Here is a 16,142-nt window from a genome sequence, read left to right as displayed (position 1 = left end):
GAAAGATGGTAGATATTTACATATCCTTGTTTTTAATCTTTAGGTCAGAAGCTAGTAGAATGGCACCAGTTAGATGTATCTTCTTTCTTGGACCAAGTGACAGGATTTCTGGGTGAACATGGACAACTGGATGGACTTTCTAGTAGTCCCCCCAAAAAATGTGCCCGTTCAGTAAGTATAATTAGGAGGTGGTGATGGGAAAACAAATGTAATTGGTCATAAGCATCTTACATAAAGTGTTTGATGTTAACATGGTAAAGATAATATAACTAGTGGATAGCTGTCACTTACGGCCGTAACATCTTAGATATCTTCCTTATATTTTGATAATTTCCCATCTGAGAGTTCCATCTTCTCAGTGAAAAATCGTGATACTCACACTCCTCTCAGTTTGTCTTGCAGCTAGAGTGCAGACAAATGCCTTAAGGTCTGGATTTAGAAGGAAGCAATGTGAATATGTTGAGCAGGAAGACTGATCTGACAAGCCTAGTGGTCGAGGTACCTGCTTCCTTAGGGTCAGCTCCGAGAGGGCTTCTGATATCCAGGTCTAAACAGCAGTGAACCTGGTGGATGCTTTGTGTGTTTTGTTTTGTTTTGGAGATGGGATCTCGCTATTTTGCCCAGGCTGTCCTAGAACTCCTGGGCTGAAGCAGTCCTCTCACCTCAACTGCCAGAGTAGCTAGGACTACAGGTACATGCCACCACAGCCAGCTGGAAGTGGTGTTCTTTGTTTTTGCTAGAACAACTCTCATGGCATAGTTGAGCATTGTTATTGGTTAATGTAGCTTTAGGGCCTGGCTCTCTGGCCCTTCTAGAATTTATTTCTGTACTTAATTTGTAGAACATGCTATTACTAGGCAGACCTGTTTGAGAATTGGTATCAAGATTAGTTGCAAATAAGAGACTAAACTGCAAAGATACAGCAATCTCACATTGGTTTTCATGGTTATTTGGGTTTGATAGCAGTAAGGATAAAAATAGTTTGGTTTTTTTTTTTTTTTTTTTTTTTTTTTTGAGCTGGAGTCTCGTTCTGTTGCCAAGGCTAGGGGGACAGTGGCACAATCTCTGCTCACTGCAACTTCTGCCTCCCAGATTCAAGCAACTCTCTCGCCTCAGCCTCCTAAGTAGCTGGGATTACAGGCATGTGCCACCACACCCAGCTAATTTTTGTATTTTTAGTAGAGACAGGGTTTCACCACGTTGGCCAGGGTGGTCTTGAACTCCTGACCTCAGGTGATCCGCCCTCTTCGGCCTCCTAAAGTGCTGAGATTATAGGTGTGAGCCACTGCGCCCGGTCTGTTTTTCTTTAGACAGGATCTTGTTCCATTGCTCAGGCTACAGTGCAGTGGTATGATCATGGCTCACTACAGCCTTCACCTCTTTGACTCAAGCTGTCCTTCCACCTCCACCTCCTATGTAGCTGGGACCACAGGTGTGAATCACCATGCCCAGCTAATTTTTTAAATTTTTGTAGAGACAGAGGTCTCCATATGTTGTCCAGACTGGTCTCAAACTGGCCTCAAGCAGTCCTCCTTTCTGAGCCTCCCAAACTGTTGAGATTTGAGCATGAGCACCACACCCAGTAAAATTTTAATTTAATTTCATTTAATTTCATTTTATTTATTTTATTTTTTGAGACCTGGCCTCACACTCTAGCCCAGGCAGGACTGCAGTGGCCTGATATTAACTCACTGTAGTCCTTGCAGCCTTGAGAGAACATTAAAAGGAAAACAAGAAACTTGTTAGCCCTGACCTCCTGGGCTCAGTCAATCTTCTTGCTTCAGCCTCCTGAATAGCTAGGACTGCAGGTGTACATCATCATGCCTGGCTAATTTTTTTATTTTTTGTGGAGGCAGGATCTCCTAAGCTCAAGCAATTCTCCCTCCTTGGCCTCCCAAAGTGCGGGATTATAAGCATGAACCACCTTGCCCAGCCTAAAAACAGTTTTAGAAGGTAGGAGGAACAGTCCCTTCACTTATCACCTGTAATAGTGTCCTTATTTAAGGAAAAGCCCTAAGGGTTACTACAGAAATCTTGCTGGCCAGGATGATCTTGAACTCCTGGCCTCAAGCAGTTCTTCTCCTGCTTGATTGGTGGGTTTTTTAGGGCCCCCTTCCCACTTTTTTAAAATTAATTTTTCTTATTGGTATCAGATTAATGCTGACTTCACAATGAATTGAGAAGTATTTCTTCCTCTTCTGTTTTTTCCAGTAGTTTCTGTAGAATTCTTACTATTTCTTCCTTAATGTTTGATGACATTTACCAGTGAAGCTTCATGGGTCTAGAGTTTTTTCGGTGGCAAGTTTTAAACTACAAAATCAGTCTTATCGGAAGATAGATGACTACTTGGTTATCTCTTTCTTCTTGGATAAGCTTTAGCAGGTTGTATCTTTCTAAGGATTTATTCATTTGACTATACTGACAGTTTATTATAGTCCCTTATTATGCCATTAATGACTGTAGAGACTGTGCTTGCCCCTCTCTTGTTCTGTTATTGGTAATTGTGACTTATCTTTTTTCCCCTGACAGTCTGACTAGAGGCTTAGTAGTTTTATTGATCTTCAAAGACCAGCTGGGCTGTGGCCTGTGCCTGTAGTCCCAGCTGCTGGGCAGGAGTATCGCTTGATCCCAGGAGTTCAGGAATGTAGTGTGCCGTGATCGTGCTGTGAGTAGTCACCGCACTCCAGTCTTTGGGCAACAGTGAGACTCTGTCTCTTTGAAAAAAAGAAAAGAAAAGAAACCGACTTTTGGATTTTGATTTTTTTTTTTTTCTCTATTGTATTTGTTTTCCAGGTCATTTATTATATGTTTTCTTTGGGCTTAATTTTATTTTCTTTTCCTGGATGTATACTCTTTTTTTTTTTTTTTTTTTTTTTTTTTTAAGGTGGGGAAGCTTAGGTCATTAATTTGATACCTTTCTCTCTTATAATATATGTATTTAATTCTGTAATTTTGGGTAAGTACTACTATTGCTCAATACTATTTTCTGGCTACAGGAGAAATTAGTAAGATGAGGTTTTTAGTTGAACATGTCCTCTACACTTAATTAGGGTTCTATAAGTAAGGAAATCAGTGGAGAATGAAATTCAGTAGGAGCCTGACATGTGCCGTGGCCACAATTTTTTAAATCAAGCTACATGACTATGTGCTATTTTACAATGTCGTTGTTATAAATTTACAATCCACCTAAGCCATTGTAGGTCACATAGACACATCTACTTGCTTTTTAGGGGTAGTAAATTAGCCTCAAGTATATTTTAAATTTTCCTTTGGCCAGGTGTGGTGGTGTGTGCCTGTAGTCCCAGTTGCTTGGGAGGCTGAGGTGGGGGATTGCTTGAGCCTGGCAGATGGAGGTGGTAGTTCTCTGAGATCGCACCACTGCACTACTGCACTTCAGCCTGGGCGAAAGAGTTGAATCTGTCTCAAAAAAAAAAAAAAAGTTTTTCCATTTAATTTTTTGCTACATAATCGCCTGATAGTAAAAGCCAAAATGTGGTTTCCTTAGTTTTGTATTAGCAGTCCACATGGGTTGTTTTTTTTTACCTATTTATTATGAAAAATTTCAAGCATATTCAAAAGTTGAAGTAGTTTATTGAGCCTCTTTGTATTCATTAGCTAATTTTGGTAATTATCAACAGATGGCCAGTCTTCTTTCCTCTGTATCCCATCATATCCGAATTATTTTGAAGCAAATCTCAGAATTCATTGTTTTATTAATTAATACTCTGGCATATATATTTAAAAGATAAAGGCTCTTTTTGTTTTTAAAAATACTATCACAGTGTCGTTATTACACCCTTAAAAATTACCAGTAATTCTGTAATATCATGAGATACCCAGTGTTCCACTTTAGATTATCTTAGAGTTTTTTTCCTCTATAGTATGTTTGAGCCAGGAGCTAAGTAAGTTCCACTCAAACAACATATTTTGTGATTCATTAAGTTTAGTTAAATCTATGGCATTAGAACTTTACCAAGGGAAGAACTGTAGGTGTTTGCATTTCTCATTGTCATAATGAAAACCTTCATTTTAATTAATGGAATTACTAGTTGAAGAATACATTGGTGAACAAAGTAAACATTTGTCTCTGTTTTAGTAATTTTAAAAAATGGTGTTTTGACTTTATATTTAAAACTTTAATTCTTGTCTTTCTCTAGGCAGGTAATAGATAAACTTTTCTTGATTTTGTTCATTTTCATTTTGATGTTTTTAAAAATGCCTATGATTACTTGAGCCCTGAAGTACAAGACCAGCCTTGGCAACATAGTGAGAGCCTCTCTCTTAAAAAATATATATATGTCTATATGTGTGTGTGTGTCTATATATACATATATGTATCTTCATTCCAATTTGACTGTGTAATTCAAAGTCCTTGCTCTTAAAGTAGAAGGGACATAGTCAGCAGAACATGATAATGAATGTGACAGGCTGTTGTATTTCTTCTGCTGTTTGGTTTAACTTGCTCTTCTCCCTGTGTTTTATGACTCCGTCTCACAGGAGAGCCTTATAGACGCAAGTGAAGACAGCCAGCTAGAAGCTGCCATCAGAGCCTCCTTACAAGAAACACATTTTGATTCAACACAGACAAAACAGGAGAGCCGCTCAGATGAAGAATCTGAATCTGAACTTTTTTCTGGCAGTGAGGAGTTCATATCTGTTTGTGGTTCTGATGAAGAAGAGGAGGTAGAGAATCTTGCCAAGTCCAGAAAGTCTCCCCACAAAGATTTGGGGCATAGAAAAGAGGAGAATAGAAGGCCACTGACTGAGCCCCCAGCCAGAACTGACGCTGGAGCAGCCACAAACCACCAAGGATTGCCGGCTGTGGATTCAGAAATACTGGAGATGGCACCTGAAAAATCAGATGGAGTAGTGGAGGGCATAGATGTAAACGGTAAGTTACATTTTATACACATACTTTACCTAAAACTTGGATATTGGGGCCGGGCATGGTGGATCACTGAGGTTAGGAGTTCAAACCGGCCAACTTGGCAAAACCCTGTCTCTACTAAAAATACAAAACTTAGCCAGGTGTGGCGGCACATGCCTATAGTCCCAGCTACTCGGGAGGCTGAAGCAGGAGAGTGTCTTGAACCAAGGAGGCGGAGGTGGTAGTGAGCTAAGATGGTGCCACTGCACTCCAGCCTCAGTGACAGAGCAAGACTCTGTCTCAAAAAAAAAAAAAAAACAACATCTTGGATATTGAGCTGGGTCCAGTGGTGTGATCCTGTAGTCCCAGCTACTGGGGAGGCTGTGGCAGGAGAGACTCTTGAGGCCAGCCTGGGTAGCACTGTGAAACTTTGTCTCTGTGGGAAAAAAAAACAAAAAATTGAATAATTGCTGAATGGCTTTATTCAATTACATATTTATTTAAACTAATTGTCTGTCTTAAACTTCTATATCCTGTTTTGTTTCGTTTTTTTTTAAACCTTTTCTTTAGGACCAAAAGCACAGCTGATGTTGCGGTATCCAGATGGAAAAAGGGAACAGATCACTCTTCCAGAGCAAGCTAAACTGCTAGTAAGTACAGGCTTTGGTCAGTTCCAGACCACTGCAGTAAGATGAGTCACAAACTGTTTGGTTTCTTGGTGCATATAAAAGTTACATTTACATTATTCCATAGGCTATTATATGTGCAGAAGCATTATAACTTTAAAAATAAAAAGCACATAACTTAATTTAAAAACACTTTTGCTAAACAGCGCTAACAATCATCTGAATCCTCAGTGAGTTGTCATCTTTTTGTTGGTGGAGGGTCTTGATATTACGGCTATTGACTGATCAGGGTGATCAGGCAATTTCCTAAAATGTGACAGCAATGAAGTTGCTGCATCAATTGACAATCCCTTTTACAAAAACTTTCTCTGTAGCATGTGTTGCTGTTTGATAGTATTTTACCCACAGCAGAACTTCTTTCAAAACTGGAGTCAGTCTTCTCAAACATTGCGAAGCTTTATCTACTAAGTTGATGTAGTATTCTAAATCCTTCGTTGTCATGTCAACAGTGTTAACAGAATCTTCACCAGGAGTAGATTCCATCTGAAGAAATCAGTTTCTTTGCTCATCCACAAGAAGCAACTCCCCTACTTTTAACATTTGGTCATGAGATTGCAGCCATTCAGCCACATCGTCATCCTCCACTTCTAGTTCTCTTGCAGTGTTTACCCCACCTGCAGTTACTTCCTCCAGTGAATTCTTAAACCCCTCAAAGTCATCCGTGATTGTTGGAATCAACCTCTTCCAAAGTCCTGTTCACGTTGGTATTTTGACCTCCTATGAATTGTGAATGTTCTTAATGCCATTTACACTGGTGAATCCTTTCCAGAAGTTTTTCAGTTTACTTTACCCAGATCCATCAAAGGAATCTGTATTATGGCAGTGATATCCTTTAAAAAAAAAAAAAATGTAGGGGAGGTCTATTGCCAAGGCTGGAGTGCAGTGGTCATAGCTCACTATAACCTTGACTCTCCCCCGACCCCTGCCCTGGTTCTGGAGATCCTCCTTCCTCACCCTCCTGAGTGTCTACACCCAATTAATTTTTTTTTTTTTTTTTTTTTGATAGAGATGGTTTCTTGCTGTGTTGCCAGGGCTTGTCTCAACTCCAGGCCTCAAGTAATCCTCTCACCTCAGCCTCCCAAAGTGTTGAGATTTGGCCCCATGCCTGGCCAAATGTATTTCTTAAATAAGATTTAAAAGTTGAAATTACTCCTTGATCCATGGGCTGCATGCAGAATGGATGTTGGGTTAGCAGACTGGAAACAATATTCATTTTTATTTACATTTTCATCAGAGCTCTTAGGCGACTAGGTGCATTGTCAGTGAGCAGTTATATGTTGAATTTTTTTTCTGAGCAGTAGGTCTCAACAACGGGCTTAAAATATTCAGTAAGCCATGCTGTAAATTGATGTGCTGTCATCCAGGTTTTGTTGTTACAGTTATAGAACACAGGCAGAGTAGATTCAGCATAATTTTTAAGGGACCTGGAATTTTGGAATGTTAAATGAGTGTTGGCTTCAACTGGAAGTCACCAGCTGCATTACCACCTAACAAGAAAGGCAGCCTGTTTGAACCTTTGAGGGCAGGCACTGACTTCTCTCTAGCTGTGAAAGTCCTAGATGGCATCTTCTTCCAACAGAAGGCTGTTTTGTCAAACTTGAAAAACTGTGAATGTCGTTACCTTCATGAATTATCTTAACGCCATCTTTTGGATGAGTTTCTGCACTCGCTGCGTCACCTTGCACTTTTTTTTTCCTTTTTTCTTTTCTTTTTTTTTTGTTTCTTTTTCGTCTTGCACTTTTTTATGTCATGGAGATGGCTTCTTTCCTTCAACCTCATGAACCAACCTCTGCTAGCGTCCAGCTTTTCTTCTGTGGCTTCCTTGTCTCCCTTAGACTTCATAGGACTGAAGAGAGTTAGAACCTTGCTTTTGATTAGGCTTTGACTTAAGGGAATGTGGTGACTAGTTTGATTTTTCTCTACAGACCATGAAAACTTTCTCCTTTCAGCAGTAAGGCTGTTTTTCTTTCTTAGCATTTGTGTGTTCACTGGTGTAGCATTTTTAATTTCCTTCAATAACTTTTCCTTGGCATTCACAGCTTTGCTAACTGGTGCAAGAGGCCTAGCTTTGTTTCTGTCTCAACTTTCAACATGGCTTTCTCACTAAGCTTAATCATTTTTAGCATTTGATTGATTTTGAGAATGTACAACAGTTCCTTTCACTTGAGTATTTAGAGGCCTACAGTGGTAGGGTTATTAATTGGCCTAATTTCAGTCCTGTTGTGTCTCGGGGAATGAGGAGGACTGAGTAGAGGGAGAAAGATGGGAAAACTGCTGGTAGGTGGAGCAGCTGGAGCATACTCATTCTCAAGGTTGCGGTGGTTCGTGGAGCCCAAAAACAACTAAAATAGTCACCTCAAAGACAGCTGCTCACAGATATGATTATAATAGGTCAAATAATGAAAAAGAGAAATACTGCAGGCATTACCGGAAGTGATGCAGAGGCGTGGCGTGAGCACATGCTGCTGCAAAGTGCAGCCAGCACAGGCACTTGACCAAGGCCGCTGTAGATCTTCAGTAAAGGGAAGCACAGTAACACCGGGCACGCCTCTGTATCTAATCGGAAGCATTGTCTCGAAGCAGAGAAGCTATTTAATTGGAGTAAGTTCAGCGAGATTTGCTTGATAATTCTTTGAAATAGGTGTGGGAGACTGGGCACAGTGGCTCACTCCTGTAATCCCAGCACTTTGGGAGGCCAAGGCAGAAGCATCACTGGAGTCCAGGAGTTTGAGACCAGCCTGGACAACAAAGTGAGACCCTGTCTCTATGAAAAAAAGAAAGAAATAGGTGTTAGGTGTTTAGTCTGATCTCTGTCTGCAGACTGTGGTGAGTCATGTTGCTGGCTGGCCGGCTGGCTGGTTGGTGTGAGACAGGGTCTTGCTGTTTTGCTCACCTGAGGTCCACCTGCTCCACCTCCACTACTCCACTGGAGGTCACTGGCCCAGTCTCAGCTCACTGCAGCCTCTGCCTCCTGGGGTCAAGCCAGCCTCCCACCTCAACCTCCCAGGTAGCTGGGACCACAGGTGTGTGCCACCACACTCAGCTAATTTTTAAAAAATCTTTTTTGCAGAGAAGGGTTCTCACTATGATCTTGAACTCCCGAGCTCAAGCGATCCTCCTGCCTCAGCCTCCCAAAGTGCTGGGATTACAGGGGGCAGCACCCAGTCATGAATCTTAATTCTATTTTGTTTATTTCCTTCCCGGATTAACTTAGGTAAGCCACATATGTTGCAGTGAAGATTTTTCTGTTTCATGCCTGCACAGAATAGAAACCCAACTGAAATGATTACTTCTAGAAAAGGACGACTGGGGTTATTTGAAGAGAACAGTGGTTTTCCTGGTAGCTGGAACTGCGGAGTGTTGAAGAGTTATGTCTGTTTTTCTGTGTTTCTCTTCTGGGGCCTGTAGGTTTGCTCTTGCGATCCCCTGCTTCACACCATCCTCCTCTCTGTGTACTGGTGGGTTTTGTTTCTTCCTCAGCTCGTACGTGGTCCATCACGGTGATGCTGCAGGCATTTTCATCTAAAGTTCACAGACAATGAGCTTTCTGGGTTTTTTCTTCTTCCTCTTCTTCTTTTTCCTTTTTTTGGAGACAGACTCTGTCTCTGCCCAGGCTGGAGTGCAGTGGCATGATCTCGGCTTATTGCAACCTCTGCCTCCCAGGCTTAATCTCCTCCCACCTCCACCTCCGCAGTTCCTGGGAGTACAGGAACATACCTCCGTACCTGGCTAGTTTTTATTTTTGTTTTGAGACGAAGTCTGGCTCTGTCACCCAGGCTAGAGTGCAGTGGCGTGATCTCAGCTCACTGCATTCAATTCCAAGTTCAAGCAGTTCTTCTGCCGCAACCTCCCAAGTAGTTGGGATTACAGGTGCGCACCACCATGCCCAGCTAATTTTTTTGTATTTTTAGTAGAGATGGGGTTTCGCCATGTTGCCCAGGCTGGTTTTGAACACTTGACCTCAGGTGATCCTCCCTCCGCAGCCTCCCAAAGTGCTGGGATTACAGGTGTGAGCCACCTCGCCTGGCCTATATTTTTTGATGAGATGGGGTTTCGCCATGTTGCCCAGGCTGGTGTCAAACTTCTGTGCTCAAGCTATTCACCCGCCTTGGCTTCCCACAGTGCTGGGATTACAGGTTTTGAGCCACCATGCCCGACACCCTCTGTTAAACTCCTGGAAAACAGAATCTTGAGTCTGATTAGCTTAGCTTAGCCTGTGAATGAATGAATCCCTTGGGTCAGGCATTCCTGGCCATTGCTATGGCTGGAGATAATTAGTCTGGTTCTTGAAGACCGTATTACTGAAATGCAAGCAGTGTTTCAGTTTGATGGGAAGCAGAGAGGGAGATATTGAAGACACCTACAAAAGGTGGGCTATTCTCTGATGGTGGTTTCCGAGAAGTGAAGAGATTCAGTGTACAGGTGGGTGGATTGGCTGTAGGTAGAATGAAGGCCATATCTTCCTTGCTAAAAGGAAGAAAGGAAAACTGATAATGTTTAAAATAAGAACAATAATTTAATTGTATAAATAGTGACTGGGTGTATTTCAGTGTCACTTAATGGCTGTAAGTAATTGGGTGCCGATATGTCATCTCCCCGTCCAAAGGGCAAGCTGTGCTTATCTGAAAGAAGGACCTACACTTAATAGCTGATGTAATATGATTGAAAAGACAATGTTTTATATTAATTCACTGATATGCTCTTTCCTTTTATTTGCGTCTCATGGCTTTGTCTCTCTCTTGTTGTTGATAGGCTTTGGTGAAGCACGTCCAGTCTAAAGGATACCCAAATGAACGATTTGAACTCCTCACCAACTTTCCTCGAAGGAAATTGTCTCATCTGGACTATGATATTACCTTGCAAGAGGCAGGCCTTTGTCCTCAAGAGACTGTCTTTGTACAGGAAAGAAATTAACACCATGGCCTGACCTCTCTCAGCTTACCCCTTTTTCCCTTTTCCCGTGAGATACCGTGTCACTAAGTGTGCATTTGGCTCATAGGACCACAGAGCCAGAGTTGGGCAAGCCAGTCACCTTCCTTCTCTTTATTTCTTGATCTCTCCTATAATCAGTCTCTTTCTCCCCCTTCGTTTCTCTCCCTCCCCGCTCTGTTCCCTTCCTCTCCTCTCCCCCACACTTTCTTACCTAACCTGGTGACCAAATTGAAGTGTAAGGATAAGACCTCTCCTAGTACCAGCAGCAGGAACTGTGTGTTCCAATCAGTGGTCTCTTGGACGGCACTTTTTTGGGATCAAATGTTAATGTTACTCCCCAGACTCCTCTGGCAAAGGAATGGCTAGATTCAGAGTAAGAACAACCTCCCTTTTTTGTAAGCCCCCATTTTTAGTAGGGAGAAGAAATTCTCTAGCGTGTTTCGTTTTGTTGTATTCTTCATGTAGGAAATATCACTTAACAAAATATCCAGGCTTTTGTTTATGTGGAAACAGCATCCCTTGTAATTACTGCTCATCATGCTTCAAAACTTCTGTAAAGGATTTTCACGTTCCCAGCTAGAAGAACTATTTCCATGACATGTGTTATTGGCAGAATGAGCGTTAAATATGGAGTGTATAGCTTGGAGTGACTTTCATTGTCCTGGCCTGAGACAATTTTGTTGTTACTCTGTATTGATCCTGCTGGTCCAAGAACGGACACGAAGGAGCCTGTCGTGGTGACGGGGACGGGCAGGTGTTCGCTGTTTCTGCAGCACAGCAGATTCGTTCCCTCGGAGTCCTCCGTCGTCTGGGTCTGCAGTGCTCTGTAGGAAGGCAGCTGGTCAGTCATCGTGTAGCGCCATGGCTTGTCATCGTCACCACTGTGGTATCGATTGTCCTGTGTGGTTTCAGGCATACTTAGGTATGTCCCTGGGGAGAAAGAAAGCCATTCAGCTGAGAGTTGCTAACTGCCTTCTTTTGGTTAGAAATAATGGTTCGTTTTTTGCCCCGGTTGGAATAGTCTCTAAAAGGCTCTGGTGACTGAATTGAACTTGAGTCCGCATGCTGTTTTCTTTCAAAAGGTATCAAAACTGAAAGCCTCTCTAAGGGGAAGCCCTTTAAACTCAATTCAGAAGACAACATTTAGTAAGGGGGATGGTGGAGGTTACTAGTAATTTTCAGATGTTGTGGGTTTTTTCTGCCAACAAAACCCAATTCAAATTGGAGTTGCTGAAAGCTTTCTTCATTATTTTTTAGAAGAGGCCATCTTGAATCTACGTAATACCATTTATATATCAACTTCACTCTCTGCTCAGTTCTTATTTTGAGCTTAAATGGAGTCGTCTGAAGGGGTAGTGGTGATTCTGGTGGCAAAACTAGAACTTTTAACTTGTAAAATTAAAATATTAAATGAACCTTTTTTGTCAGTTGAGGATTTAGATTGATTCTTTAATCTGAGGAACATAAACTGATGTTGCTTAGGGACCTTTCGGTTTTCATCTACTTTAAGATTGCTCTCTTGGCAATTAGGGGATTTGGGAAAAGAAAAAAAAGCGATGTGTTGCTAGTACAAAATTATAGAATATGATTCCTAATGGCTGGGTGGATTTTGAGGAACCCTCCCTAAAGAATGAGTTATGTATCTCCTCACAGAAATCATGGAAAATTGTTTATTCTTCAGTGAGTCCTTTTGAATGAATGTTCTTACATTTTTTCTAAGTCTGTGTAAGTGCTGTGTATAAGTATATAATTGTATAAATATTTATAAATATATTTATATAATTACGGTTTCATTTCTACCTTGAGTCGAAGTTCTCTAGAGTGGTGACTGAGTAATATTACACTTTGGTGGTTTTTATGGCTCTCAAGGCTTAACCAGCAGCTGTTGATTTATTGAGCGAAAGATGGTTTCTGTGTTAATTCCTCAATTGTGTCTCTGAACTTGGGTAACATACTTGTGTTTGAAGAATAGAGCTGTGTACTGTTAAAGGTGCCCTGGAGGGTAAGACATTTGTTGGTGGTAGACAAGGTCAGAAATGTAAAAATTCAGGGAGGCACAGGGTGAGAAAAGGAGGTATGCTCAGCTTGGTGCGCTGATGGCCCCCTTCTGCACGCCCAGCAGAGTCACGGCTGAAGCCCAGATCAGTCAAGCATGTCAACGGTTTACCCATGGGGCTCTGTTTCATTCTCTTTACCTTCTAGCTTCTCAGGTAAAACATATTCAGAGAAGCTGGTGGCGTGTCCATTAGTGAGGGGAGGTAGTTCTTTTCCATATGCTCAGCACTTGCATATTCATTTATGAGAAACCAAAGTGACTTTTTCAACTTAGGCTGCTATGAGATGACTAAGTATACATGAAGTGATTGAAGAGATGGCATGCCACCTTCATCCAACTTAACATCTAACCGGGATGTTTACAGCACAAGAGGTGGGGGGTTTTGTTTTATTTTATTTTGAGGCAGGAGTGTCACTATCTTAGGGTTGATACAGAGGTCCATGGGAGGAGTTATGGATTGTACATGGGAACAATACATAAGGAGTATTGCCTTGCTCAAGAATTTAATCCACTGAACGGGAGTATGCTTCTTCCAGTTGCCTTATTTCCTCTGCAAGCTCCTTCGCTCTTTAGGGGAGAGGTTTTATTGAATAGATTCAATGAGGTCAGTAAGGTTAGTTAAAAATAGTCATTCCTTGTGGGTCTTGGAAAAAGTTTGAAAGAGAGTGGTAAAAAAAAAAGCTAGGGAGGAAAAGAACAAGAAAGATAGACTTCCAGAGTGATAAGAGAAAAATACAGGGAGATGGAATGAAAACTAGTAGAAAGGCCGGGCACAGTGGCTCGCGCCTGTCATCCCAGCACTTTGGGAGGCCGAGGCAGGCAAATCACCTGAGGTCAGGAGTTCAAGACCAGCCTGGCCAGCATGGTGAAACCCCATCTCTACTAAAATGCAAAAATTACCTGGGCATGGTGGCGGACGCCTGTAATCACAGATACTCGGGAGGCAGTGGCAGGAGAATGGCTTGAACGCAGGAGGCAGAGGTCGCAGTGAGCCTAGATTGCGCCACTGCACTCCAGCCTGGGCAACAGAGGGAGATTCCATCTCAAATTAAAAAACAAACAAACAAAACTAGTGGGGAAAAAAGTAAGGGGAATACTTTTTTGGATTTGATATCGGAAGGAACCAGAGAAGAGAGAACAGTGCCAAATGAGAAAAGAATGGGAGACTGATGCTGAGTAACGGGCGTGTGCTAGCTGCTTGACTGTGCATTTTCTTCCCAGTGTATAAAGAAGCAAACAGGTATAGAGAACTCACTCAGGATGCCGCAGCTGGTGAGTGGCAAATCGGAATTGGAACCCAGAGTCTGTACGGTTTGAACTTCCATGCTGTGTTCTCCTGCAGCGGGAGAATCAAGTTACTCAGATGTTGTTTACTTTGTACATTATCGTTTAGTTTTGTTCCTTTAAATATAGGAAAGTAATTGGGTTAAAGCTGTGGGATTTGCACTGTGCCTATACATTTTTATTTATGCCATGGAGAGGCTGATGATTGCTTTTTAAAAATGGTCCACTGTTGAAGATGTGAAAGGAAAATCACTATGTGGCATTATTTGCCAAGAATAAAGAAAAGGATAAAAAAAGAATTTTATCTTCTTTTAACCATTTTTAAAAAATGATGCAATTTTCTTTTTTTTTTTGAGATGGAGTCTCTGTCTATCGCCAGGCTGGAGTGCAGTGGCGCCATCTTGGCTCCCTGCAACCTCTGCCTTCCAGGTTCACATGCTTCTCCTGCCTCAGCCTCCTCTGAGTACTGGGACTGCAAGAGCACGTCAGCACATCCAGCTAATTTTTGATTTTTAGTAGAGACGGGTCTCACCATGTTGGCCAGGACGTTCTTGAGCTCTTGACCTCATGATCCACCCACCTCGGCCTCCCAAAGTGCTGGGATTACAGGTGTGAGCCACTGCGTCCAGCCTACAATTATCTTTTCTGTCCTATCAATACCAGATTATTGTAGACCTTCTGTGTGTATGTTTTTAAATCTTGTATATAATTCTACTTCTTGGCTATATAAGTCAACAATTATCTATTGAGTTCTTAATTGAAGTTGGAAATATTTTGAAACCTAAGATCTAATTCCTGGCTGGGTGTGGTGGCTCATGCCTGTAATCCCAGCATTGGGGAGTCCGAGGCAGGTGGATCACCTGAAGTCGTGAGTTTGAGATCAGCCTGGCCAACATGGTGAAATCCTGTCTTTACTAAAAATACAAAAATTAGCCGAGCATGGTGATGCATGTCTGTAATCTCAGCTGCTCGGGAGGCTGAGGCACAAGAGTCGCTTGAACACAGGAGGCAGAGGTTGCAGTGAGCTGAGATCACACCACTGCACTCCAGCCTGGGTGACAGAGCGACACTCCATCTCAAAAAATGATAAAGATCTGATTCCTGCCTGTTTTATCCAGTTAGGGAGACACACTACACATGAAATAATTAGAGAGCATGTAAATGTTTACTTTTCTGGGATTGCACTATAATTAGTTAAAGTTTAGAAAAGGGAAGGAATAGTGTGTGTTTTGTTAGCAAAGTCTTAAGACTGAAAAGTAGCAAGCACTGTAGCTTAGATTTCTTTTTGACTCACCTACTTCTTCAGCTCCACCTTCTGTAACTTCTAGATTTATGGCGTGACGTTCTGTCAGTAAGGCATAGCCAGTCCCCAAGTGGGGAAGAATTACTCATCTCCCAGAGTAAAGATTCCTAGCTAGCGGGGATCTCACTTACACACTTAGGGAAATACCAGAGGGAGCCACTAGGACTGAGAAATGGAGGCAGTATTCAATTTCTCTCTACCCAGGTACAAGTTAAATGCATAGTGTAGTCTATCCTACAAGCAGAAAGGGCACTAGCGTGTCAGTGCGCTCGGGTGACAGCTCTGCTGATTGTTACCTTCACACTTCTCTCTTCTTAATCTCGGGTTTCTCATCTGAAAAATGCGAGAGTTGGACTAGATTAATAGTTCTCAGCCTTTTCTAGACACCGAATTTAGATGATCTCTGAAGTCCTTTTCTACTCACTTCTTAGGCTTCCACTCTGTCCCCTTTATTGCATTTTATCCCAAGGCTGATTAAAATGTGCTGGTTAATCAGTTTCTTTTCTTTTCTTTTTTTTTTTTTTTTTTTTCTGTGTTCAGGTATCATTTGACCAATGCTCGTAATTTTACTGTGATGACCGAAGGCTCCCAGAAGGAGAGTATAATAGTTACAGGTCTAGTAATAATCTTTTAAACAATTCCTTATCTTTGAAAACTTAAGTGTTAAGTATGTAACTAAAATGTAAGTGAGAACCAACTACGTCACTGACACTGGCATTCAGTTTTATTTTTACTTGTATGCTTAAAGTACTTTACTGGCCTCTTGGGAAATTGATTTGCATAAGTTGTAAGATTCACACGTTTTGGTAGAAATGACTTTTTCAAGATACAATTAGGCTGACTTTTAAAAATGTTTCTTGTCCTGTAGAGTGTATCATTATTATGTCATTCTCACCCTGTCTCTACCTTTTTGACCATCATTTAACTGCTCAGTAAATCATGGGGTGTGGGCTGGTGATTAGCAGTCTTGTGCAGGACTAACAATGAGCGTAGGAAGAACCACTTCTCCTGGTG

The 16,142-nt window shown here is 41.7% G+C and overlaps 1 protein-coding gene across 2 annotated transcripts in view; it reads left to right on the top strand.

The window, feature by feature from the left end:
• UBXN7 (UBX domain protein 7) overlaps window positions 1-15,620 on the top strand; it is a 75,598-nt gene extending 59,978 nt beyond the window's left edge. For both annotated transcript variants that reach the window (XM_012460096.2, XM_064360094.1), the window contains 4 exons: window positions 44-171; window positions 4,498-4,891; window positions 5,438-5,517; window positions 10,306-15,620. In XM_012460096.2, the coding sequence (XP_012315519.1) occupies window positions 44-171; window positions 4,498-4,891; window positions 5,438-5,517; window positions 10,306-10,467 (764 nt within the window). In that variant the 3' untranslated portion in view covers window positions 10,468-15,620. The remainder of the gene's footprint in view (window positions 1-43; window positions 172-4,497; window positions 4,892-5,437; window positions 5,518-10,305) is intronic.
• Window positions 15,621-16,142: the final 522 nt, after the last annotated feature.

Source organism: Aotus nancymaae, unplaced genomic scaffold (genome assembly GCF_030222135.1).
Source record: "Aotus nancymaae isolate 86718 unplaced genomic scaffold, 86718_ANA_hifiasm-v0.15.2.pri h1tg000038l, whole genome shotgun sequence".
Classification (NCBI taxonomy): Eukaryota; Metazoa; Chordata; class Mammalia; order Primates; family Aotidae; genus Aotus; species Aotus nancymaae.
Note: the sequence above shows the minus strand (reverse complement) of the source record. Positions and strands in the feature narration are given on the sequence as shown.